The sequence below is a fragment of the Schistocerca gregaria genome, chromosome 2 (assembly GCF_023897955.1).
Source record: "Schistocerca gregaria isolate iqSchGreg1 chromosome 2, iqSchGreg1.2, whole genome shotgun sequence".
NCBI classification, from domain to species: domain Eukaryota; kingdom Metazoa; phylum Arthropoda; class Insecta; order Orthoptera; family Acrididae; genus Schistocerca; species Schistocerca gregaria.
The window spans coordinates 282,951,802-282,978,063 of record NC_064921.1 but is presented as its reverse complement, the minus strand read 5'-3'; the positions used below and the strand labels follow the sequence as shown (position 1 = coordinate 282,978,063).

At 44.6% G+C, this 26,262-nt stretch overlaps 1 protein-coding gene across 2 annotated transcripts in view; it reads left to right on the top strand.

Moving 5' to 3' along the window:
• The window catches only part of LOC126336870 (protein gooseberry-like), a 214,463-nt gene extending 194,242 nt beyond the window's left edge, over positions 1–20,221 (top strand). Inside the window, exon 7 of one of the 2 annotated variants that reach the window (XM_050000976.1) lies at positions 17,606–20,221. In XM_050000976.1, the coding sequence (XP_049856933.1) occupies positions 17,606–17,744 (139 nt within the window). In that variant the 3' untranslated portion in view covers positions 17,745–20,221. The remainder of the gene's footprint in view (positions 1–17,605) is intronic. The other variant, XM_050000978.1, reaches the window with a different exon arrangement.
• Positions 20,222–26,262: the final 6,041 nt, after the last annotated feature.

Here is a 26,262-nt window from a genome sequence, read left to right as displayed (position 1 = left end):
CCACGCTAGTGAATTTCAGCTTTGTGACCCGTTTTGCACTAAAATGACTCCCCACTCATCTCTGCTCTATTTATATACGAACACAGAAAGAAAAAAGAAAGAAAGATGAAGCCCGCAGAAGAAATGGTCAGATGTTAGACTAACTTCGTAACCGTATATACCATCGGCGGGTATGTACGAGGGGGGTTCAACAACCCATGCAATACATTTTTTCCTCCGTCAGTTACAGTTGAAAAAATACGGTATTTACTGTGGGACATCGTGGAATGTTGTCGCTTCTGCCCCTTTAGTTTCATTAAGTTTCGGTAGGTAGCGGCGCTTTACGTCGCCTTCAAATTCCGCAGCTCGTGGTCTAGTGGTTGCTGCCTCTGAATCGTGGGGTCCCGAGTTCATTTCCCGGCCGGATTGGGGATATTTTCTGAGTGTTTATGTTGTCCTGATCATTTCGTCATCATCGTTAGTGACAGTGGAGAGATGGGACTGCATAAAAAGTAGACAGTGTAAAAATTGAGACTTTGTATGGGCGCTAATGACCGCGCACTTGAGCGCCCCGCAAATCAAACATCTTCATCATCACGTCGCCTCCAAAATGGCGTCTGTAATGGATGGGCGCTCGACACAGAGAGCTTCACAGATATTCATAGGCGCTTGCAGGATGTCTGCGGAGTCTTTCGGCGAGTCGTCTGTCATCATCGCAAAAAGGTCGCGCCAAATTCATCAAATCTGCAAGGAGGCCGGCTGTAACTCCTGCAATTTTGGAACGTGCGGACACACTCTCATTCGTGGTGATCAAACACCTCGCTGCTCAATCGGAAGTCTCTGTTGTTATTGCTGACACACTCGTCTACCATTTGGCATACTCAAAGGTGCTTGGCAGCTTGGTTTCTCTCCATCTAACAGAAGACAATGAGCAGCAACGAAGAATCACCTGTGCGGAACTGCTTCGCTTTACGAGGCTGAACGTGACAATTTTTTGGCGAGCATCGTCACAGGCGATGAAACATTGATTCATGACTTCGAACCGTAAAGAAAATAGCAATCCATAGAGTGGCGCCACACCATCTCTCCTCCGCAGAGAAAGTTCAAAGCCGGACCTTTAGCCATTAAAGCCACTATTCCCTACTATTTTGCAGCAAAAAGAGTGGTTTATAATATAGTGTATTCGAATCCTGAATAAAACTAGACTGCTTTCAGGAAAGAAAACTTATGTTGGACTATTTGTTGAACGAACCTATTCCCTACTATTTTGTAGCGAAATGAGTGGTTAATAATATAGTGTATTTGAATCCTGAATAAAACCAGACTGCTTTAAAAAAAACCCTGTGTTTATTTATTGAACGAGCACCGGAATACATTAGTGTTGTTCATAGGGTGTTGCTACTAGGTCTGGTGGGGTACATAATGAACGTGAATAGTGATCTTTGGGAAGGACACGGTGAAGTCACAGTCTCGTGTGGGACTGCGTTATCACCACCTGACGGAATTTGTAAAGGACCTCATTGAGGGTCTCCTTTTCGCCGGCTGATAGAATAGCGCCGTATGCAGATTGCTAAGGTGTTCAGATGTGACAGTGGGGCCGACCCAACAAAATGCTCAAATGTGTGTGAAATCTTACGGAACTGCTAAGGTCGTCAGTCCCTAAGCTTACACACTAGACAAACAAACACACCCATGCCCGAGGGAGGACTCGAACCTCCGCCGGGATCAGCCGCACAGTCCATGACTGCAGCGCCTCAGGCCGCTCGGCTAACCCTCACGAGGCGGGGACTACCCTCTGAGCCGGCCGATGTGGCCGAGGGGTTCTATGTGCTTCAGTCTGGGACCGCGCGACTGCTACGGTCGCAGGTTCGAATCCTCAGGCTTGGGTGTGTGTGATGTCTTTGGGTTAGGTTTAAGTAGTTCTAAGTGATAGGGGACTGATGACCTCAGATTTTCAGTCCCATAGTGCTCAGAGCCATTTGACCCATTTTCGACCGTCTGAAAGACATCCAGCCATGCGCCCGCCGCTGATTCGTGTTATGTTCCGGGCCCCATGGCAGGTCTTTTTGTCGTTCATTTATGTATTGAACGTAGAGAGGGCGAGACTGAGTCTGCCGTACTGTCGATTTCTTGCCGTGCTGTCTCGTCTCTGATTTCATTGCGTCTGGCCTGTACAGTGCATTGGAACTTGCTCTGTGGAGTCTCTCTCCCCATACGTATACATTAATGGAAGGCTAGTCTCGGAATGACATTTTCTAGCGTGACTGGAGGTGTCATCCAAGTCGTGTGGGTTCCGTCCGAGCTGCGGCACGAGGAATGCAGCCGATGCGTCGGCAGCGAGGCAAGCGTCGACGTAACGGGCCTACCTGGAGCCGCGCGCAGCCGTAGCGCACGTGACGCGGCGGGTCCGCGTGAGGCTGATGGGAGTTCATTTCATTTGTCCGCGCGCCCGGCAGCCGAGATTACACGGCGCGGCTAATAAAAAGCGGGCCCGCGATGGCTGTCATTGTGGTGTTTTTGTGCGGCTACTGGACGCGGACGGGGCCCTCCCACTAATAGCAGCCCGCCGCCTCCTCGCAGCGGCGCACAGCACACTGGGCGCAGCGCGGCCACTGTAATCGCACGGCGGCCGACAACCGGTGCTTAAGCCCGGTAGTGGCGGCCGGGCGCGCTCACTACCGCCGCTACCTAATCACCAGACATGTTTATACGTGCGCCGCGCCCGCCCAGGTACTGCGCCTTTCTCCGAATCTGACGTGCCGGATGAAAGGGACCGCGAGCGGGACTTCGTTGTCTCTGACTGTCCAGTTCGCGTTTTCGGACTGCTGTGGAGACCAGCGGTGGGAAGCCGGAAGATCGAGCTTTCACGTCGCGCCGACGACGAAGTCACTGGAGACTCGGCGCTAGCGCGGTTTGACGGAAGGATTGCGGAGGAAAGCGGGCGCGTCTTTTTCTGAGGAGCCGTCGTCATACTTACCTTAATCGATTTAGGAGAAGCCCGGAAAACGCAGAACTGGACGGCCGGAGAGAGACCTGAACCGCTGTTCTCCCGCTGAGCTCCCTCGCTAGGTAGTAGCGGAGGGTAAGGTCCACCGCGCGGAATTAGCCGAGCTGTCTTAGGCGCTGCAGTCATGGACTGTGCGGCTGGTTCCGGCGGAGGTTCGAGTCCTCCCTCGGGCATGGGTGTGTGTGTTTGTCCTTAGGATAATTTAGATTAAGTAGTGTGTAAGCTTAGGGACCGATGACCTTATCAATTAAGTCCCATAAGATTGCATACCCACTTGAACATTTTTTGGGTAAGGATCCATACTTGCTATGGGCCCTGGTCACTGAGGATTTGGTGGTAATGAAGAGATAGACTGGCCATTACACGGACGACGATTCCATTTAATGGACCGTAATCTGTCCTAATCATCACCAAGACGATGGTAAAATACCAAAAAACATTGCAAGCTAATCAAGCGGAAACTATGTTTCGCGACCTAAGGGCTTGACCAGGTGGCTGATTAAACTCTGGTCATGAGAACTTCAGCGAACAGCTGCACACAATGGGGACAGAGATGATGAGATAAGGTCTCATTCTCATTGACGGAGCGTAGGGGACGATGCGGGAGACCCACACCGTCGTACTAGGCTAGGTCGTAGCGGAGGTCGTTTGCCATTGCCTTACTCAGACCGTAATGGGGATGAATAATGATGATGGTGACGACCCAACAACACCCAGTCATCTTGTGGCAGGTGAAAATCCCTGACCCCGCCGGGAATCACACCCGGGACCGCGTGCTCGGGAAGCGAGAACGCTACCGGGAGACCACGAGCTACGGAAGGGGACAGAGAAAGGACGTGCAGACTTTGAAACTGCACCATATTCAATACTCCAGTGTGAAAGACTAGAGGCCTAAAGACTCAAAATATTTCAGTTACTAACTCCTGAAGAGACTGTGTCTAACAAACACCTCGTAAGCCTAGAGGGTTTCCTACTGCTCCTGAAGGGAACCGGATGTCTTTACTACAACAGAAGGGAGAGATACCGCGCAGTAGTTTCAGAGCGAGCAACATGGGGCTAGGATTACCGTTGTTCCCTCTTCCTGATTAAATAGTGTTAAATCAAAAGGTTCATGCCACACTGCGAAGAATGGAAGTCGCAAGTCTCTCTGCCCTCCGTCCCCTATTGGTTCTGCAATCATTCTATCAGAAATCGAGAAACCGCCTTTTCTTTTACATTTGCGCAGATTCTCCAGTGTACTATGCCCACAGTATCAGGCGCTTCACAGATACTGGGCGTATGGACGTACCCAGGGAGACAAGAAAAACGATCTTGCCCCTCCATATCGATAAACGTATCGTTTTGTAGAGACGGGGCAGCAAATTATGGACACCGCCAAGTACCAAGTGTACCAAGAACCATTTCGCGTGAAATCTCAATAACGATCTGAGATGCCGCTCTTCCCCGCTCCAGTCAGTCGCTTGGCTCAGATCCTGGTTACGCTCATTTGTGTGTGCGCGCAATGAAGAGAAAAAAGGTTACTGGTAGACGGCAAATACTGCTAAAGAATTCGTGGTAAAAGAAGAAAAAATTAAACATTTACAACACACTGAATCGACCTGAAGTTGGTGGAACAGTGCTCCGAAACACAGAAGACTATGTTTTCGGATAAGCGTGTATCTCAATTGATAAAAAAATAGTTCAAATGGCTCTGACCACTATGGGACTTAACATCTGTGGTCATCAGTCCCCTAGAACTTAGAACTACTTAAACCTAACTAACCTAAGGACCTCACACACATCCATGCCCGAGGTAGGATTCAAACCTGCGACCGTAGCGGTCGCGCAGTTCCAGACTGAAGCGCCTAGAAGCGCATGGCCACACCGGCTGGCCTCAATTGATACGCACAAAACTGTTATAAAACAGCTAGCTTTAAGTATTGTGCCATTTGGCTATAATTTCTGGTAGGAATTGTTCCCCAAGGTATGCACAACTATCGGATTAGCAGTTCGACATTAAACTAGATTACCAAGCGTTTGGTACCAGGCAGTTTTTGATGCAATCGCGGACACAAACGTAGAAATACGAATATTAATATGGCATAAATAAATAAAAAGTTAAGCCGTTAACATATTTGCAAAGACACTACGCATTCTCGGCAGTACACTAAGGTTTGACGCGCCTTTGCAAGTCTAGAGATACGGAATATTTCTTGTCAGTGGCGTCCTACCCTAGTCAATCTGGAAAGTTTCAAGACTGATTTTTAAATAATATAAGACATTAAGATGGTGGTTTTAATACTTTAGGTGTTCAAGATAGACGGCCCCCCTTGAGTACAACTCACAGAACGTTCATACAACCCTGTGGAAATGTCAGAAATATCCTTCTTCGGATTGTCGTCAAGTTGTACGTAACGTTGACATGAATATTGATTATCTCATCTACGCGTTGTCATTACGCGAATTTCTGCATCTTACCGTTTTGTGGTAGATTAGCATTGCTAACATCAAGTCACAACACTAATGATGATTTTTTCCAGAAAAGAATTATCCGTGTTTTTGCATTTCAGTCTAGCTGCGGCAGCAGTTCAAGCGTTGTTGCTTTTACTCGGGAGTCAGGAGGCGCGGCAGGAAATTAGCACACACTTTTCTCTCCTTCGAAACGTACTGGAGAATGGCTGGAACACATTATTTAGAGATGTTGCACCATTTCGATTTGCAAGACACGTCGCCTGCTTTACAATGCATGCTCACAACTGACCGATATAATGCACATCTGCTGCTTGCATACGGTCGCAGGTTCGAATCCTGCCTCGGTCATGGATGTGTGTGATGTCCTTAGGTTAGTTAGGTTTAAGTAGTTCTCTCTCTCTCTCTGTCTCTTTTTCCAGTTGTTAGTTCAAGTTGAGGCCATAGTTACTGCAGTGACTTCGCTTATACGCCAGAAGTAAAATCAGTCTGGGGGCGTTTCGGACGGACGATGTAGATCATGTGTGAACAGTGCGAGCTGTGTTCTCCATATGAGTGGTACCCGAAATTCGTTACGTGTTCAAAGGGAAGATTTTCTTTACGTATATTATACTCAAGTTCAGGATGTCTCCTAGCCATCTGTAACAGCAGACGTTGCTCATTCTCGTGTATAATTTTACCCGCATGTCTTTTTAATCGTCCTTAAAAGCTAAAGTAGATGTTTTATCTCTGGTTGTCTGTGTGTACTCACTAAGCAAGTGGTTCCGCGATGATTGTATGCAAAAATCGCTTGCGTAGTGACTAGGGCGGAATTAGGTGATTCGGTAGTGAGACCCAATGTGTGTCTCATCAAGTCGAGGTGGTTACAGCAAATAGAGACCTGAAATCCGATTGATTCCTCCACCCGCATTCACTCTGGCGGTACACAGTCCACAGTCTGTGCCGCCTGTTCGCTATGATGGATTAGGAAAGAAGGTGTAATTGTACCGAAGCACGCAGCTAATTTCGCCGGACGGCCGTGTCACCCGCGCCGCTCCAAATGAGTGCTGTAATTAGAGCGTAAATTAAGGAGGAACGGTAGCCGGCGATTCCAATTTGCCGGTGCCGGCAGGGCCGCCGCCCGGGGCCGGGTCCTCAGCCGCAGAAGTGGAACAAAGGCGCGCCGCCCGCCGACAATGACCACCGCCGAGTGCCGACTTCTGAGCGCCGAGCGCCTTCCCACGGCCGCCCCTGCTGATGGGAATTCCTCTGCTGCCTCTCTTGCACAGCTCTTAATGCCACCTGGAACTCCGCAGCTGCGCCTCGAAACTCTCTCATTTCGTGGCACTCTCACCCAAGATGTTTTTTAAGTATCCCGCCTGGAAGGCGGTGCGTGGGTAGGAACGGGAAAAGGTAGTACAAGTCGGTACTGCGAGAAAATGGTTTACTGGTGCAAAAACAAGGTGATAAACGATTACATAACTTTATACGTAGGTGCGATGCTGAAGCGATGTGTCCTGGCTGGCTGCATCTGATGAAAGTTCGGTGGTTGATCCTTCCACTCAGTTTTTCATTACAGAGGCCAAGCGGCTCTCTGACCGAACACGCTCAGCTACCGTGCCGGCTCAGTTGCGGAGGTCGTAGACCTCGACAGTACCGGCTAGAGGCCGCTGTCGTCGGTGTCTCTCGTAGCGCCATCCTAGCAGAGCGGACCTACGTTGTGGCACCGTAGCTATCGATACCACAACTTGTCATAGTTTTTGTTTTGCAAGCTGCGGGGTTCAACCAAAATATGCTGGACATTTTTTCCATTTGTCTACACACGCTGAAGGAAATGGAAAGTGCAACACCATTAAGCACCAGTCAGCCATTTGTCAAGTTCCTGTAGAGGCACATTTCAAAGCTAGTATTAAGTGATTAAACGTTCATTCCATTTGGAACCTGTGTCCCTCATCAACATTCGTATAAGGTGTGATGCCCCACGGGCGCGAACAAGCTCCTGTATTCGATATGGCATGGAAGTGACTCGGAACGTCAACTTCAGATACCAGGGTGAGTCAAATGAAAACCTTAAATATATTTTCAATATTATTTATTGTGCAGAAGTGGTACAAAGCTGTATCACTTTTTCACATAATCTCCTCCACGCTCAATGCCAAGTCCTCCAGCGCTTACACAGTGCATAAATTCCATTAGAAAAAAATAAATTCTTTTGATAGTATTCGCAACCACGCATGCACCGCGTGGCGTACCTCTTCACCAGAACGGAACTTCTTTCCTCCCATTGCGTCTTTGAGTGGTCCAGACATATGGAAATCACCTGGGGCAAGGTCTGGTGAGTACCGTGGATGAGGAAGACACTCAAAATGGACGTCTGTGATTGTTGCAACTTTTGTACGGGCAGTGTGGGGCATTGCATTGTCATGTTGCAAAAGGACACCTGCTGACGGCAATCCACGTCGCTTTGATTTGATTGCAGGCCGCAGATGATTTTTTAGGAGTTCTGTGTATGATGCACTGGTGGCAGTGGTCCCTCTAGGCATGAAATGCTCCAAACTGACGCCTTTTTCCTCTCAAAAGAGAGTCAGCATACCCTTCCCTGCTGATGGTTCTGTTCGAAACTTCTTTGGTTTTGGTGATGAGGAATGGCGCCATTCCTTGCTCGCTCTCTTTGTTTCCGGTTGGTGGAACTGAACCCAGGTTTCGTCCCCAGTAATGATTCTTGCAAGGAAGCCATCACCTTCTCATTCAAAGCGCCGAAGAGGTTCTTCGCAAGCATCAACACGTCGTTCTCTCCTTTCAGGAGTCAGCTGCCGTGGCACCCATCTTGCAGACACTTTGTGAAACTGCAGCACATCATGCACAATGTGGTGTGCTGACCCATGACTAATCTGTAAACATGCTGCTATGTCATTCAGTGTCACTCGGCGGTTTTCCTTCACTGTGGCTTCAACTGCTGCAATGTTCTGTGGAGTCACAGCTGGTTGTGTCTGACCTGGACGAGGAGCATCTTCCACTGAAGTCACACCATTTGCGAACTTCCTACTCCATTCGTAGACTTGCTGCTGTGGCAGACATGCATCACGGTACCGAACCTTCATTCGTCGATGAATTTCAATAACTTTCACACCTTCACTACAAAAATACCGAATAACAGAACGCTGTTCTTCCCTGGTGCAAGTCGCAAGTTGGGCGGCCATCTTTATACTGATACTGTGACGGTATGTGTGCATCTGCACTATGCTGCCACCTACAGGCCATTCTGCACTCTGTTTGTAGCACGTTTACCAACTTACAAGATAACGGCGCGAAATTTCGATTTGTTATTACACATTTAAGGTTTTCATTTGACTCACCCTCGTATTTCCTGCTGCCAAATGAAACTGTGTGGTTCCAGAGACTTTCCACGTTTCACACATCTGTGGTGTATATATGCAGACTGAAGCAAAGAATGAAAATTTCACAGCCTTAGTAAAAATTTTCGTCCTTCGTTTTGGTATGCGTATATATACTGAAGCGCCAAAGAAAATGATATAAGGATAAATATTCTAATACAGAGATATATAAACGGGCAGAATACGGCGCTCCGGTTGGCAACGCCTATATGCAAATATTCTAATACATGATTCTACGAGTAAAACTAAAGAAAAAGTTGATATAAACATAGGTCCCCAAATGTTTAGTTACATAGTAAACGGCTAATAAAACATATTGCCTCAAATTCAGCAACCTAGCTAATATGGAGCCATCACAAAACTGTGTGAGGTTAAAGTAAAGCACGATTTCCATTTAATTTGATGTTATTAGTCTGGTGAATCTGATAAAACATGTCCCAGACATGTATTTCCACTAGTTGTATTGTGAAATCGTATGTACACTGTAGAACCTCCTTAACACTGAATTTTGTTTTTCCGGTTTAACATGAATTCACGTGTGCTATGGTACTAAAAAAAAAAAGCAGGTTATCTGACACATTCATACAGTTTCAGTTAAAGTTATTAGCATCATTTTTTCAAAATTAAATTCTCTACATTTCTGTTGAAAACTTTGCGCAATTTCCTGGGATTTAATAAACAAATTGGGCCAAGTAGTTAGTAAATTACAAATTTTACGAAATTACTTCTTTTCTTCTCTGGATGTTCTAGAAAACAACTGTAGACGCCTGAGACATGTTTTATTACGTTCACCAGATCAATAACAACAAAATAAATGGGAGAAATGATCATCACGAAAAAATAAGAGAAATCAGGGCTAGCACAGAAAAATTTAAGTGCTCGTTTTCCCCGTGCGCCGTTCGAGAGTGGAACGGTAGAGAAGCAGCTTGAAGGTGGTTCATTGAACCCTCTTCCAGGCACGTTATTGTGAATATCAGAGTAATCACATACGTAGATGTAGATGTACAAATCGTGCTTTACTTTTACCTCGTACAGTGTTGCTGTGGCTTCATATTAACGAAGTTGCTAAATTTCAGGCAAAATCTTTCATTAGTCGTAACTCCGTAACTAAACATTTGAAGACCTTTGTTTATATGAACTTTTTTCTTTAGTTTTACCTGTAGAATAACATATTAAAATATTTACATATCTTCGTGAATCACGCTATATAAGACAAGTGTCTGGCACAGTGCTAGATCGGCTACTTCTGATGCAATGGCAAGTTATCAACATTTAAGTCAGTTTGGACGTGATGATACAGTTGGCGGTCGAGCGGTGGTGAAGCTGATGACGTTTTAGTTTTGGTGGGCGCTCAACGGCGCGGTCTTCTGAGCCCGTACAAGTCCCAATTTTTACACAGGCCAATTTTGTTCACAATCCAATCTAGCCTTTGTCACTAATGATGATAATGATGAAATTATGAGGTCAACACGAACACGCAGTCCCCAGGCAAAGAAAATCCCCAATATGGGCGGGAATCGATCCCGGGACTCAGTGATCCAGAGGCAGCAACGCTAACTGCTAGATCACGAGCTGCGGACACGAGCGATGGGACACAGCATCTCTGAGGTAGAGATGATGTGGGGATTTTCCCGTACGACCATTTCACGAGTATACAGTGAATATCAGGAATCCGGTAAAACAACAAATTTCCGACATCGCTGCGGACGGAAAAAGATCCTACAGGAACGGGACCAATGACGACTGAAGAGAAGCGTTCAACGTGACAGACGTGCAACCCTTCCTCAAATTGCTGCATATTTAAATGCTGGACCATCAACAAATTTCAGCTTGCGAACCATTCGGCGAAACTTCATCGATATGGGCTTTCGGAGCCGAAGGCTCACTCGTGTACCCTTGGTGACAGCACGACACAAAGCTTTACGCCTCGTCTGGGCCCGTCGACACAGACATTGGAATGTTGACGACTGGAAACATGTTGCCTGGTCGGACGAGTCTCGTTTCGAATTGTATCGAGCGGATGGACGCGTACTGGTATGGAGGCAACATTATGAATCCGCGGACCCTGCACGTCAACAGGGGATTGTTCAAGCTGGTGGAGGAGGCTCTGTAATGTTGTGGAGCGTGTGCAGTTGGAGTGATACAGGACTCCTGACACGTCTAGATACGACCCTGACAGGTGACACGTACGTAAGCATCCTGTCTGATCACCTGCATCCATTCATGTCCCTTATGTATTCCGACCGACGTGGGCAATTCCAGCAGGACAATGCGACACTCCACACATCCAGAATTGCTACAGAGTGGCTCCAGGAACACTCTTCTGAGCTTAAACACTTCCACTGGCCACCAAACTCCCAAGGCTTGAACTTACTGAGTATATCTGGGATGCCTTGCAACGTGCTGTTCAGCAGAGATCTCCACCCCATCGTACTCTTACTGATTTATGGGCAGCCCTGCAGGATTCATGGTGTCAGTTCCCTCCAGGAGTACTTCAGATATTAGCCGAGTTCATGCCACGTCGTGCTGCGGCATTTCTGTGTGCTTACGGTGGCCCTACACGATATTATGCGGGTATACCAGTTTCTTTGGCTCCTCATTGTACATTCTTTGTCGTGCATGAAATAAATGCTGCAGGTTTCTATGAAAATGCAGGTCTTCTCATTGACTCTGACATGCTCTGTGGCTGACAAACCACATGACTGGATAGTACAGTCAAGGACCTTCGCATTCCTCAAGGTGTTTGTTGTTTGAACCTTCATGCAGGGTCTTCCTGCGCAACAGCGTACACGCCGCTTTCCCATTATAATATTCCCATCTTCAAGCGAGTCTGTTGGAGAAGGAGTGAAATCTTCGAGTGCCTAAGATTGAGTTATGTAATATTTATGTTTGTTTTTCGATTGTTGAAGATGATAAACCGCTGTGATAGTTGTTCCATGTGGAAGTCTGTCTAGATTGTTTCGCGGTACAGGAAACGAAAGTTGCTGTGTGTGAGTGTGTGTGTTTGTTTTTTATTTTAGACCGTCGAGGGGGGGGGGTATCGGCGCGAAGAGAGGGAAGTGGAAACACACATCTTCACTCACTGAACTGTGATTAGATTGCGGTTTAGTGTCTAACTCAGTATAGTAAGTATAACAGTACGTTCCAGACAGGTTTCTCGTTGTATGAGAAAGGCGTCTTCAGTGGATTTTTTCCTTGAGTAACTTAAATATCACATGTAAAATCAAAACTGTATTATTCCAGAAAAACTTCTACTGAAGAGGCCTTCAACACAAACGGTGATTCACGTCTGGAACATCAATGAACGTTAAACTGCTGCAAGAAAGATTTTAAAGCGAATATACTTGCTGCTGGGAAAGAGCACATCATTTAACTTTTTCTCGAACTCAGGTTTGATAATTGGGGGCAAATCGATAGACGAATGCTGAAATTTCTATGTCCAGTCGTCGTTTCGGCAAGAAAATCAAGTTCAGCCCTTTCTGCGTCTGTTCAGTCAAGCAGTATTCACTGTTGACTATTCAGAAATTCTTCCGCCTGGGTTTCTCTGAATTCTGTTTATTGGTAATAACCTCAGAAATTTTCTCATCGTATATGTCTATTGCGAAGTCTCATAAGGTTTTTATGTTTTTGTCCTTTATAACGTGTCTGTATAAGGACTTGAAAACGATTGTGTAATTATTTCAAGCGGACTTACTAATAAAGTAAATGTGTAACGGAAGCTCTTACTTGCTTCTACTAGCGTACCCTCCGTCAAAAACGCCCGGCAGTGGTACTCGGAGCCCTCTAAACATGCCACTTATATGTATACGCTATAAATTTCTGCGTACTTTCCTCGACGCTGATCGAACGATTTCATGCGTGATTACCGTGATGCACAGGGCCTGATTGCGAACGAGCTGCAGGTGGACACGGCGGGGAAAAAATGTCTCTATCCGGCGCAGCACAGAGTGCCAACCAGGCAGCGACAACCGTGGAAACCGTAAAACCACAGAGCGTGCAGCGGCCGGTCGCCTTACGACCTCGCAGTAGCCCAGCTCTGAGCCGGGCTGCCTTAATACTTACGCAAATCGGGTGGCAGTTTCCTCTGCCACTCCCCTAGCACGATGCCGCCGCAGAAAGAAAAACGAAGACGAACGGACTTAACCAGCGGCTTCCGAGGGACAGATCGCCTAATAGGTTTCCGCTCTATGATTTGATTTGAACATCGCACATTAACGTGGGCCATTACGGAGCTGTAGTACACGGCCGGGTAATTCATGTCTGCGGTGAACTAAACGGCCGTTGTAAATTAGTCGCCGCGCTCGTCCCACTCGATCCTTCTCCCGCTGCTCGGTCGGCATTTCGAGGAACAGAAAACGTATTTGGAGCGTACCGACGCGCAACCAGACAATTGTACCCGCCAACTTTGCCCTCTGTTCCGCGTGTTTCCCGTATTTTTCAGTGTTTCTCTTTAGTTTTATTCTGAGGAGTGGCCTCAAGCGAGCCGCAGTCTGCTCCTACACAGCGCTGTGCGTGTGAATGATGCCGGCCAATTAGCGGCAATAGCAAGGCTGCTCACAGTAGCCCGTACTTAGGGCGCACGGTGATCATAAGGCTGGGCTGTGTCTTCTCTCAGCGGCGGGCCGGACGTCAGCAATCACATACTGCATCTTCCACTGATGGCCATGCCGTTCCTGTATAGGAATGACTATTGCAGAGGAAAGGGTCTGAGTAACTACTCTGTTTCCGTGCTACAGTATTGCAAAGAAATAAGCAGGCAATTGTTCGCTTGTGAAGAAATTACTGTTCAAGTGCTTTACCAGTGCAGTATGTCTATAATAACCAATGCAAATAACAGATCAGCATTTAAAATTATTCAGCAAGGGGGACCTGCACTACGGTGACAAAACTCACGAGATGGCAATATCCACATATAAAGATGGCGGTAGTGTCGTGTACACAAGGTATAAAGGAGCAGTGCATTGATGGACCTGCCATTTGCACTCAGGTGATTAATGTGAAAAGGTGGTCAACGTGATTCTCATTTGTAAAATAATCAGTTGTTTCAAGTTGTTTCATACAAGGCGCACTTCGGGTCTTTGAACAAGCGGGTGTGTGAGTGGGAGGTTTTCTATGCAGTGAGATTTGACTCGGTCGCAGCTTATCCCACTTTACGTCATGTTGCCAGAGAGTCTTAGTCTTCGTGATATTGGTGATGTCACGTACGCTTGAATTTCACTCAAGACCTCCTCCACCCACTGTAGATGGATTTTAGTTCTTATCTTCCTCTTTGGCACTTTGGTGTCCGTGTCCTATTGCCCAAAGAATTCAACCCTTCCACTCTAAATGACATGTATGGGAACTGCCTATCTATTGTAGGATGGTTTTCTCAAAGCAAGGAACTTCTACCAAACTTCGATCACTAATGGGGCCCACGGTCCAGGGGACTTCTTCGGCTGATTGTGGCAAGTATTCATATCTACTCTCTCTCACCCCCCCCCCCCCCCACCCTCCACTCCACCATCTGTGAATCTGTGAACCTCGAGGCTAAGACCACCGCTGTGTGCTTTTGCGGTATTCTTGAATGGATGCGGGCGTTCGCAGATCCCGCAAGCTGCGATATTTGTCACGTTCGCAATGGCGTGGAAGACGTAGAAAACTGATCCGTGACAGATTTTGTCGTTTTCCACTATCGCTTCGATTGTGAAGCGTTCTTTTCAACACTTGTCTTGCGATTCCAATTTTTTCAGAGACGTGATCTGCCATTCGTCATTTGGAATTGTCTAACCACATTGGAATTATCTTACCATCTGACGACCGTGTAATATGATGGTGCTTTGTTGCTGTGCTCTGTCACCAACTAAGTATGAATTGTTGTAGTGTTTTTACACTTAAAACGGAGAAAGCATATCACCACACGTTACTCCCATTTTATCAACGAGCTGCGCCATTTTGCTTTGGGTCCTCTAGCGGGGTGCTGCAGTACTGTGGCGCTGATATATTAGCATGTATCAGGACTGAAGACATGCAGGCTGTCCCAGGAGAAATGGTCGGTATTCAGGAGTATAACCGGAATCATTATTCGAAGCAAAAAAATCTAGAACACCTGGACTCTAAAGTGCATACCTCAAGAGCTACGAGCGCTTGATCGGTAGAAGAGACGTGTTCCACATTAGTGAAAGTAAACAAATGCCCATAGCTCTAAAGGTACGGATTTAGTGCCGATGTTTATGGGACATTTTTTAGTTGTTTTGGTCCATACACCTCTCAAAATATGGAAAGCAAAGAGCTTGCAGCAGAATGGAATTTTTTGCTTTTAGTGATGGTTCCTGCCACATCTCTCAATACTGAACATTACTCTTGGGGCACCCTGTATACCTCCTACCAGGGCCGAGCACAATATTACTTTTCGCGGGGCGGGGCAGTTGGAAAACAGAGGACAAATTGGAGGGCTAATTTTATCAATTGTGACCTTTCATATTACAATATAATTACAGATTCGATTAAACGTTTTAATATACCAGACACGATGACAATAATTGATTTGCTGTTTTCGTTCGTCTTAAGTGATCCATAAATGTGTTAATATAGAAATATTAATTTAATTTACAGCAGTATAAGTAAGCAGTGGAAAAACAGATACCTCGAAAAATTCAAAGAAAGTAAGGGAAAGTTACGAAGTAAAGTCCAAATCATTCTTTATTTTTTTCTATGTAAAAGGCATCTACTTATTTTACACAAATTTTTCGAACAAAGATACTAGTAACCTTGAGTCTGATCAGTTCCTAAACAGCCCAGACGCAGCCGTGTTGCACCTAAATTTTTCCTTGTATATCTACGTTTGGTACTGAGACTGGAGATAAATTTAGGAATTATCTCAAAACTGTCCTTGGGTGGTCTGTTTCCAATTAAAGGATATCTGTACTCAGATACAGATTTCGTAATGTTAGAAAACTACTCACCTTCTACTCTGCTTTACAAGCGATGAAGTATCTTATACACTGGTATCGAAAATTAAAGCAACAAACGGAAATTTTACAAGGTTGCGTTTATCTTGCTACGAAAGAGTTTAAACAGTTGACAGTGAAGTAGAAACAACGTGAAGAATGTAGAACGCAACCAAGTGCAACTTGCATGAAGGTAGACAAAAATGTTCTTCGTTTTTTTCAACTTAACGAATTTGTTCACACTTTCCGACTACTGTGCTGAGTATGGTGTGACATTACTTGTAGCAGAAATGCAGGCCTTACAACGGTGGGGCATGCTGTGAATGTCATCAGTCTCACTATGAAACAGTAACGCGCGTACTTCCTGCAGAGCTGCTCGCAGGTCTTGAAGAGTGGTCGGCGGATGCTAACGTGCTGCAACAGGTCTCTCTAGTGCATCCCATACAGGCTCTATGGGACTCAAATTGGGAGAGCGAGCGGGTCACGCTATTCGTGCACTATCTTCCGTTTCCAAGAAAACATCAACCACCCGCGCTCTATGTGGTTGAGAATTAGCGTCCATCAATATAAAGTCTGGGCCTACAGCAACTCACAACAACGGCACATGAGGTCCTAAGATTCATTACGATACCTGACAGCAGTAAACCCTGCCGATTCACCTGTATAATTTTAGGAAGAGTGGTCAACATAATCTCTTCCCCCGCTATTAAGGATCTTCCTCTATGTCGGTCCCTTTCCACAATGTTTGGATCCCTAAATCGTGTTCCACGTTCTCTTCAGATGCGAATCCGTCGAGAATCACTCTCCAGAATAAATCGAGACTCATCTGTGATAATACGTCATGTTGATAACTGCACTCTAGATGTTCCCCTCTGGGAAGATGCACCAGCGGTACACATACAGCAAGTCTCTGGCAACAAAGCCCACTCTACCGAAGGTTTCTGTACACCGTTTGCCTCGATACAACTCGTACAGTGGATGCTGGAGGTCGGATGCCAGTTACACAACAGTAGTACGGCGGTACCGTCGTGCCCTTGGACCCAAATAGCGGATTTCTCTTCCTCATACCTCATTTGGTCGGCTATGCCCTGGTCTTCGATTTATCTTCGAGATACAGTTTCGGTCTCTAGAAACAGTCGCAACAGAACAGAACGATTCACATTAAGCCATTGAACCACATAAGTTTGCACTGTTCTGGTTCCATTCTTCCTTTGGCACTCCACCGCCGCATGTCTGGGAGGCGTCTTCTCTGTGCCGTACTGCACCGTCTGTGACCATGTACACAGCGATTGTGGATGGGAGACTAACCAGCAAACACTACTCCGTTTGACAGGTGCTCTGACGTCATCGTTGCCGTGGGTGTCCGTCAACCGGAATGCTATCCTCCGTGCAGAACATGATTGTACGGACATCGGTTGACAGTCGGTGCGATTATTAGTCACAGGACGGGGAAATAGCAGTTTTTTGCTTTAATTTTGGACACCAGGGCAGTTACGTGAAGCTTCTTCATCTGTTTTTCAACAACTTCCTTACACTTGAAACTCCTTTCACTTGACTTTAATCAGGAATGAATAACAAAATTAAGAAGCATTTTGGTACTAGAAATTTTTCATTGTATCTAGTATAAGCCTAAACATTTTTGGGGTAGGGAAGAAGGCACGCGCGCACTTGCGCAGCCCTCCGTAACCGCCCCTCCCTCCCTCCGTCCATCACCTTGCAGGCCTGTCTCCTCCCATCAAAAAAATTAAATGTGAGATTTTATTTTTTCTAGGTGATTGTTAAAAACTTTATGACCAGCCTTTGCAGTTACTGATATTATTTTTATGTCTGTACCTGGCACTGATGCGATCCTTTTCGCCTTTACGTTTCAGTTTGTTTGCGAGCGGAGCGACGCACTACGGCGGTGCCAACCTGACGCCGCACTCTCCCGGAGAAGCGAAGTCCGGCTACCCGTACTTCGGCCAGCTGAGCAGCATGGACGCCGGGATGGTTTGCAGTCGTGTCCACTAGGCTCCACGGGAAGCAGCGAGGAAGAGGCCCGAAGCTGGCCGCGTCACACTGTCATCACACCGATGCTACTGTGCCGCCGTCCAAACCTGCTACCTTGTTATCGAAACTCTACGATTCGAGCGAACAGACCACGCAACGCAGCTTCCTGCAGACATTCTGCTGAACATATGCCAATCATAGGACAAAGTGGCACAAACACCATTTACTGATAGCATGTTCCAACTGCAAACAGCCACAGGTTACTCCCCATCTCACCTGACAAATACTGTGAATTGGAACTCGTCTCCTTTGCTAAACCTAGCAAATTATCTCACTAATGATCAAGAAATCTTGAATGAAAATAAGAAATGTGTTAGTGGATCGTATGCCAGTAACAGAGAGCGTGTGACGGAGATTTTTCCAGCAGAGTTCTCACATCTGCAGCTTTCCACTTATTCAAAACAGTGTAATCTACAGTGCTGATTTCAGGTTCGCACAGTTTGATTCCTGCAGGGAGATGTCACGAGTGACTCTACATTTTAATTATCTGACTTATTTTCGCGGAACGAATTCTTCGTTAAGGAAATATTTCTTCGTTAAGGAAATATTCCTGTTGCTACGCGTCATTATCTCTCTGTCTATCCTAAATCAGCAATAGGATGTTGATATGTGTCTTTTATGTTGGTAATACCAGAAACCAGGTCTCACTTCAAAGACATTAAAGCTTGGTACTTTTTTCACATTGAGAATGAAATTCATAGCTTCAGACGTTAAAGTAATTCGTCGAACCTCGTTCAGTCTGTGAGATTGTAATTGTCACAATTTGTTTTCAGTCCATGAGCACTACTCTCTTAATATTTTGCTTTAGCTGACACAAATATCTTATAACTGTATGATTACAGAATCCTTTAAAAAGATAGGAAGCAGAATTTTAAAATTTTACCAATTCCATCCATTGTACCGTCTCATAATCAGATGATGTTTTGCTATAATATTTAAAACGAATTTATAAATATGCTATTTTGTATTTGTAATTTGTATAGTGTATTTATTAATAAATAAGTACTAAGCATCAATGTACTAGCGTCTACATTGTAAATAATAGGTCTCATAATTTGAAACATATGTTTTTATTAATATATATTTTCAATATGGGTGAAGACGTTTGTACATATTCCAGTGTAGATAGTCTGTATAGAGCGTCAAATACATCTCAAAATGTCTGTTGCAGATTTGTTCACTATGTTAACGAACTTATTACTTTCATCAACAAATGGTTAGCAAAAGAGTTGTACCCATCTTTGGCGCTTATTGTTTTCGTATACAGAAGTGTATTCGAGAAAACAAGAATCGAAATACATGCAAACCGACAGGAAAAAATTATTTTATATCCAGTGCGTGGATCATAATGAGAAAAATTTTCTCTGATTTTTCGCTTGAGTCATGAGCAGCATCTTCTGGCAGTCGCTCTACTATAGTTGACCATAACGTACTAAATAATGAAGTGATGCCTGCTTGTAACAAGTGTGACAGTGAGGGGACAAATATTATGTTGTTATAACAGATAATGACCATGAAAACCGCTAACAGCGTTGTTGGTACTTCTTTCACACATGTTGATTATGGCACTGGTGATAAAACGTAGAATCCCGAAAACTCAACAAAAATTAAATTTCTACAAAAATTTTAGACTCGCTCACCCTTTAGTTTTCCATTATTCAGAAGTTTTCTTCCCTTTTATTATTCAGTGACGAGTCAGAGGTAGGTGACAATAATGATAGTAATAACTGTTGTAATAACATACGATGCAACTATTTCTAACGTACTAGAGCGACAGATGCGTTAGTGAGCAAATTAGTTTCCACTTACATCTTTACGTTGTAAAATTGTTTGTAAGAACATCGCTGCAATGACCGTGATCTAGCCGCCAGGTGCCTTACCGATATTTCACCTTCAGCTTGTCATTCGCGAATGACTTAATACATTGTGCGTAGTTCAAATCATACCGAGAATAAAAATAGTTTTGTAGCTATTGGAATGAATTTACACGAAGTGTTAATTTACATCGTCATGTGTTTTATGAAACCAACATAAGCTGGAGAGAAATGTTATATGATTGTAAATTACTTAGAATATTTTTTATTTGTAACATTTTTGCTAACATTTAAGAGTTTGGGTATGCTACACCACAAACAAAGAAGTTTTATGTAGTAAACAACATTTTGTACATTGATTTTTTAATTTATTGCTTCCTATACAATTTTAGAGTGCCTTGTTATAGCTTAAGTGCCTTAGAAAAATCTCTGCTACGAAATCGTTATAAAATTATTACTTCTCACTATTTATACATCGTCAATTTGTAGATACCAACAGTTAGATTCATTAAATAATTAATAAGTTTGAGAAGTTTGTAATAATCACTTTTCGTGATTTTTCTTGTAATAGTGTTACATGTACATGGGAGAATTTTTAAAAAAATAAATCTTCGTATAAAGTAAGTGTGTTATTGACAAACAAACCCAATCAGCCAAGAAAATTTTCAAAACGATTTCAGTAAAGGTTACCGTAACACTCGAAAAGAAAATAGATGTGAAGTACGTCATCATCATTGTCATCAACAGTGGCAAGAATTAAACCATTTATGGTTTGTTTCAACCTTAGAAGTCTTGGTCTAGCCATACCTATCTCGGTTGTCTTGTTTTCAATGTTTTAGCTTGTAATATAAAATTTAATAAATACAATGAGAGATTAGGTTTATCAGTTCATAAGAACCTGTCTGAAGGCGAAATGAGTCTCCTGGGTAAATAGACATCTGTGAATAAAGACAGCTGCATCAGAAATGGAAACGCAAATTTTTTTTCTGCATCTGTTCTCACAAATTCCATAGAGTACATGTGAGATAGGCGAAGTACTCTGAGACTTCAAGAAGAATATAATAATCCCATTTCCGAAGAAAGCAGGTGCTGACAGGTGTGAATGTTATCGAACTATCAGTTTTATAAGTCATGGTTGCAAAATACTAAAACGAAATCTTTACAGAAGAATGGAAAAACTGTAGAAGCTGACCTCGGGGATTTTCAGTTTGGTTTCTCAAGAATTGTAGGAACACATGAGGAAATACTATCCCTACGATTTCTCTTAGAAGTTAGGTTAAGGAAAGGCAAACCTACGATTATAGCACTTGTAGGTTTAGAGAAGGCTTTTGACAATGTTCACTGGAATGCTGTCTTTGAAATTCTGTAGGCAGCAGGGGTAAAACGCAGGGAGGTAAAAGCTATTTACATCTTGTACAGAAACCAGAATGGTAGTTGTAAGAGTTGAGGGGGCATAAAAGGAAACCAGTGACTGAGAAGGGAGCGTGAGAAGGTTGTAGCCTATCCCAGATGTTACTCAATCTGTACACTGAGCAAGCAGCAAAGGAAACCAAAGAAAAATTTGGAGTGGAAATTGAAGTTCAGAGAGAAGAAACAAAAACTTAGAGATTTGCCGACGACATTGTAATTCTATCAGAGACATCGGAGGAGATTGAGGAGCAGTTGAGCGGAATGGACTGGGAGATGAGCATCGAAAAAAGCGAAACAAGGATAATGGAATGTGGTAGAATCAAATCAGCTGATGGAGAGGGAATTAGATTTGGAAACGCGTAACTTAAAACAGTATATGAATTTTGATATTTGGGGGGGGGGGGGGGGGCAAAATCATTGATGATGGCCAAAGTAGAGAGAAATGTAGATTGGCAATGACAAGAAAAGCATTTCTGAAGAAGAGAAATAAGTTAATATCGAATATAGGTTTAGGCGTTAGGGAGTCTTTTCTGAAAGCGCTGGCACGGAAGTGAAATATGGATGATAAATAGTTTAGGCAAGACGGGAATAGAAGCTTTTGAAATCTGGTGACACAGAAGAGTGATGAAGATCATATTGGTAGATCACGTAACTAACGATTTGATACTGAACGGGAAAGAAGAGAGAAAATTTGTGGCACAACCTGACTAGAAGACAGGATCGGTTGATAGGACACATTCTGAGACTTCAAGGGCTCGTCAATTTGATACTGGAGGGAAGAGCGGGAGGGGGTAAACTAGCAGAGGAAGGCCACAAGGTGAATACAGTAAGCCGATTCAGAAGGACGTGGGTTCCATTAGTTATTGGGGGATGAAGAGGCTTGCCCAGGATAGAGTAGATGCAGAACTTCATCAAACCAGACTTCGGACTGAAAACCAGAATACCAATAGGGTTCCATTTGTTCAGAGACCTTAGAAAATGTACCACGATTATAGCTGGTTTCCTGTCAGGATCTAAAAAAGGAATGATTAGCGTAGGCAGTCCTCCACATTTTAATAGCTTTGCCTTGACGCAGCTGGTGAAGTACCCAAAGAGAAATGGATTAACATGAAAAAAAAAATAGAATCGCAGTAGGATTACTCTTGAATGATATTAAAATATAAGGAAAGAGACAAATAGTTTAGAAGGTTGACTCTAACGGTTTTAATATCAAGAAAGGACGAGGATTAAAATTACACTTGACTAAGTACAGCACAGTCTCTCTGCAACAAATTACATGATGAGGCTGAGAAGAGGACACCATCGGAATTGCGTGTAGCATACGAATGTCAGTGTCATTTTCGTAACACAGATGTAAACTAAAAACTGGTATTCCGTTGCAGATTTGCATGTGTTGCACGAAGTCAGTTGTTTCTGTGCATCAACACTAACCACCATTAAAATAAGAATTTTGTCAGTTTTATAGAAGCTACAATCGCTTCAAAATAAATCTGGTACGACTCTTCCACAAGTGGCCATTTTTCGGAGCAGCTGTGTGCCGGACACGGCTTACAACATTTGCAGAATAGTTAAAGGAAATCAACAACACTGAGCGCCGTGAAATTAATTTCAGTAAAAAAGAAAATGCACCTGCTACCTATACAAAGAAATGATACGCTACATTACAGAAAGTAAGTATTATTATAAACACAAGCGTCTACTACTTTACTAGGAGAACAGGTGAATTATTTACAGAAACTGGAAACATTTTATAAAAACATTCCTGTGGTAAACTCAAAAACACTGTTACAGAGCCTTTGCTCAAATCTCCTTCCACCCCGAAGGCATATACAAAATATACACCTCCCTTGCCCGTCCCCGACACCCATTTGAGAAGCTGCCCTCTCGTCACAGCATAGTTGTTGCTGCAACCCCAGTTCGACCCCACATAACCGTTATACTCAAGCGCCGCTAACATCTCTCGAACAACTCGGCCACCGCCTTTTTCCCAACGCTGTTTTCTAACCCAAACCCCACCTCTGACTCCATACATGCCATCCTGTGGAAGAACTTTGTATTAGTAATTCAGCGATGTGAAAGAACGTTGTATTAGTAATTCCGGCATCAGGCACAGAAGAAGACGCGATGCCGATCAGCTGCGGTCTCATCCTCTGCCAAATGGTCGTATGGGAGGGGTAAAGTATCAGCTTACCGCACTCCTGCCCGTTACCAGCTTTGCAGACCGATGAGCGGCTACAAATCATTTAAAGGTCTCCTCAATCGGCCTCACGAGGCTGAGAGAGCCTTGTCCCAGTCCTCACATTCCAAAATTACTCAAATGCTGAAGAGTCAAAGAATTAGGTACAGGTGCATAATGTCGTGTAGGGCCCCTGCATGCACACAGAAGTAGTTCTGGAGGAAATCGAAACCATGAATCATGCAAGGCTGTCCGTAAATCCATAACGGTAAGAGGGATGGAGGTCTCTTCTGAACTGAACGTTCCAAAGTATTCCAAATATTCTCAGTAATGTTCATGTATGAGGAGGTTTGTGTGAGCGGAAGTGTTTAAACTCAGAAAAGTGTTCCTGGACCACTCTGTAGCAACTCTGGATGTGTGGGGTGTCGCATTGCCCTTCTGGAATTGCCCAAGTCCGTCGGAATGCACAATGGACATGAGTGGATGCAGGTGACCATACAGGATCCTTACCTACGTGTTACCTGTCAGAGTCATATCTAGACGTACCAGAGGTCCTATATCACACCAACTGCACACGCCCCACACCATTATAGCTTGAGTAGTCTCCTGCTTATATGCAGGGTCCATGGATTCATGAGGTTGCCTCTACACTCGTACACGTCCATCCGCTCTATACAATTTGAAACGAGACTCGTCCGACCAGGCAACATGTTTCCAGTCATCAGCAATCCAATGTCGGTTTTGACGGGCCAAGCGATGCGTAAAGATTTGTGTCGTGCAGTCGTCAATAGTACTCGAGTGGGCCTCCAGCTCCGAAAGCTAATATTTTTATGATGATGTTTCGCTGAATGTTTCGCACCATGACACTTATTGATGATGGCCCAGCATTCAAATCTGCAGCAATTTGCGGAAGGTTTGGACTTACGTCACGTAGAACGATTCTCTTCAGTTGTCGTCGGTCCCGTTCTTTCAGGATCTTTTTCAGGCCACAGCGATGTCGGAGATTTGATGTTTTGCCGAATTCCTAATACTCACGGTACACTCGTGAAATGGTAGTACGGGAAAATCCCCAATTCACCGCTACCTCGGAGATGCTGTGTGCCATCGCTCGTGCGCCGACTGTAACACCACGATCAGACTCTCTTAAATATTGATAATGTGCCATTGTAGCAGCAGTAATCGATCTAACAACAGTGCCAGACGCTTATCGTCTTGAGTAGACGTTGCCGACCGCAGCGCCGTATTCTGCCTGTTTACATGTCTCTGTATGTGAATAAGCATGCCTGTACTAGTTTGTTTGGCACTTCAGTGTAATATCTCTTCGCATCGAAGCAAACAACTATACAGTGTGTGCCTCCTAACAGTTGTCAGGGACATTTTCTGTGGTGGATTGTATTTTGCAACGTGTAGCTGGGGTCAGCCCAAACGTCTTTCATGGGGCGCGCAGCATCAATGGAGAGCGTCCGTTTGTTTCCAGATGGTTTTCAAGATGGAATTTTACGTGCCCATCCGACAGAGCGGTCCCTCATTAGCCTAGTGCGATATTCATATTATCGCTGTGTATTAACAGAGACAGTAAAACATGAATAATTGCCAACACTGCAGCGGCGACAGCACCGCCCTGGCCCACGCTCACTATTGCTGCCATGCGGAAGCGCTGCTGGAGTAGAGATAATTCTTCGTGCTTTGCTGCTCTTGTTAATGCACACTGATAAAAGGAACAACGCGCCAGACTAATCTGGGAAGCTTGGGGAATGGTCACGTAAGATTCCACCGTAAAAATCACTTTGTTTGTAACTGGAAAGCAACCGGTTCTTTCCGGTGACATTGAGCGACCCTTGAAAGACATGATGAGCAGTATTTGCTTCGGCTGACTCCAGCTAGAGGTTGAAAAACAAAAATTTTAAAAATCTGCCGAAACACAAGAACAAAGCGCCCGATGACCCATAGGAGAGGCACCCGTATACGACTGGACGCTCGTCGGACTTGCTGTCCAACTGAGTAAACATTGATTCGAATCCTTTACTCTGATCCTCTACAATAACTGATACAGGTTGTAAGGAAAAACGTATTCACCACTTCCAATCTGAAAATACAATGTGTCTAACGCCTGGAGACGTAACATTAGGAGAACAAACCAACAACAAACAGTTAACGATATTTACACATACAACACTAAATTGGCAAAGTAGTACAAAACTAGCGTCCTGCCCCTTTCCACTCGAATAACACTAACGCAAATAACTGCAGCCGAACGACAAGTCTGGTGCAGCAGTAATGACTTATGTAAAAATGGCTTTAAGCACTATGGATGGGACTTAACATCTGAGGTCTTCAGTCCCCTAGACTAAGAACTACGTAAACCTAACTAACCTAAGAACATCACATACATCCGTTCCCGAGGCAGGATTCAAGCCTGCGACGGTAGCAGCAGCGCGGTTACGGACTGAAGCGCCTAGAACCGCTCGGCCACCGCGGCCGGCTGACTTATATACACAAACGTTCCATCATTCCACGTATTAGCGACATCCATATCAAAATCCCTACAGTAGTTCCTGATATTAGGCGTCACATACAGACAGAAAAACTTGACAAGAGAACTTTAGTTTATAATAAGATAAGATACGAAAACGATTACAAAAAAAATTACATTTAAGCGTCAGAAGATCGCATTCGTATCGATAGTACAGAGCTAACACACAACGATCAGCCAGAGCATTATAACCATCTACATAATAGCTCGTATGTCCACCTTTGGCACGGGTAACAGCGGCGACGTGTCGTGGCATGAAAGCGATGCGGTCTTGGTAGGTCGCTGGAGGGAGGTGGCACCACATCTACACGCACAAGTCACCTAATTCCCGTAACTTCCGGGGAGGGTGGCGATGAGCTCTGACGCCACGTTCAATCACATTCCAAATGTGTTGATTTGGTTCAGAACTGGTGAACTGGAGGGCCAACACACCAATTGGAACTCGCCACTGTGTTCCTCTAACCACTCCATTACACTCCCGGCCTTGTGACATAGCACACTATCTTGATGAAAATTGCCACTGCCGTCGGGAAACATCATCGTCAT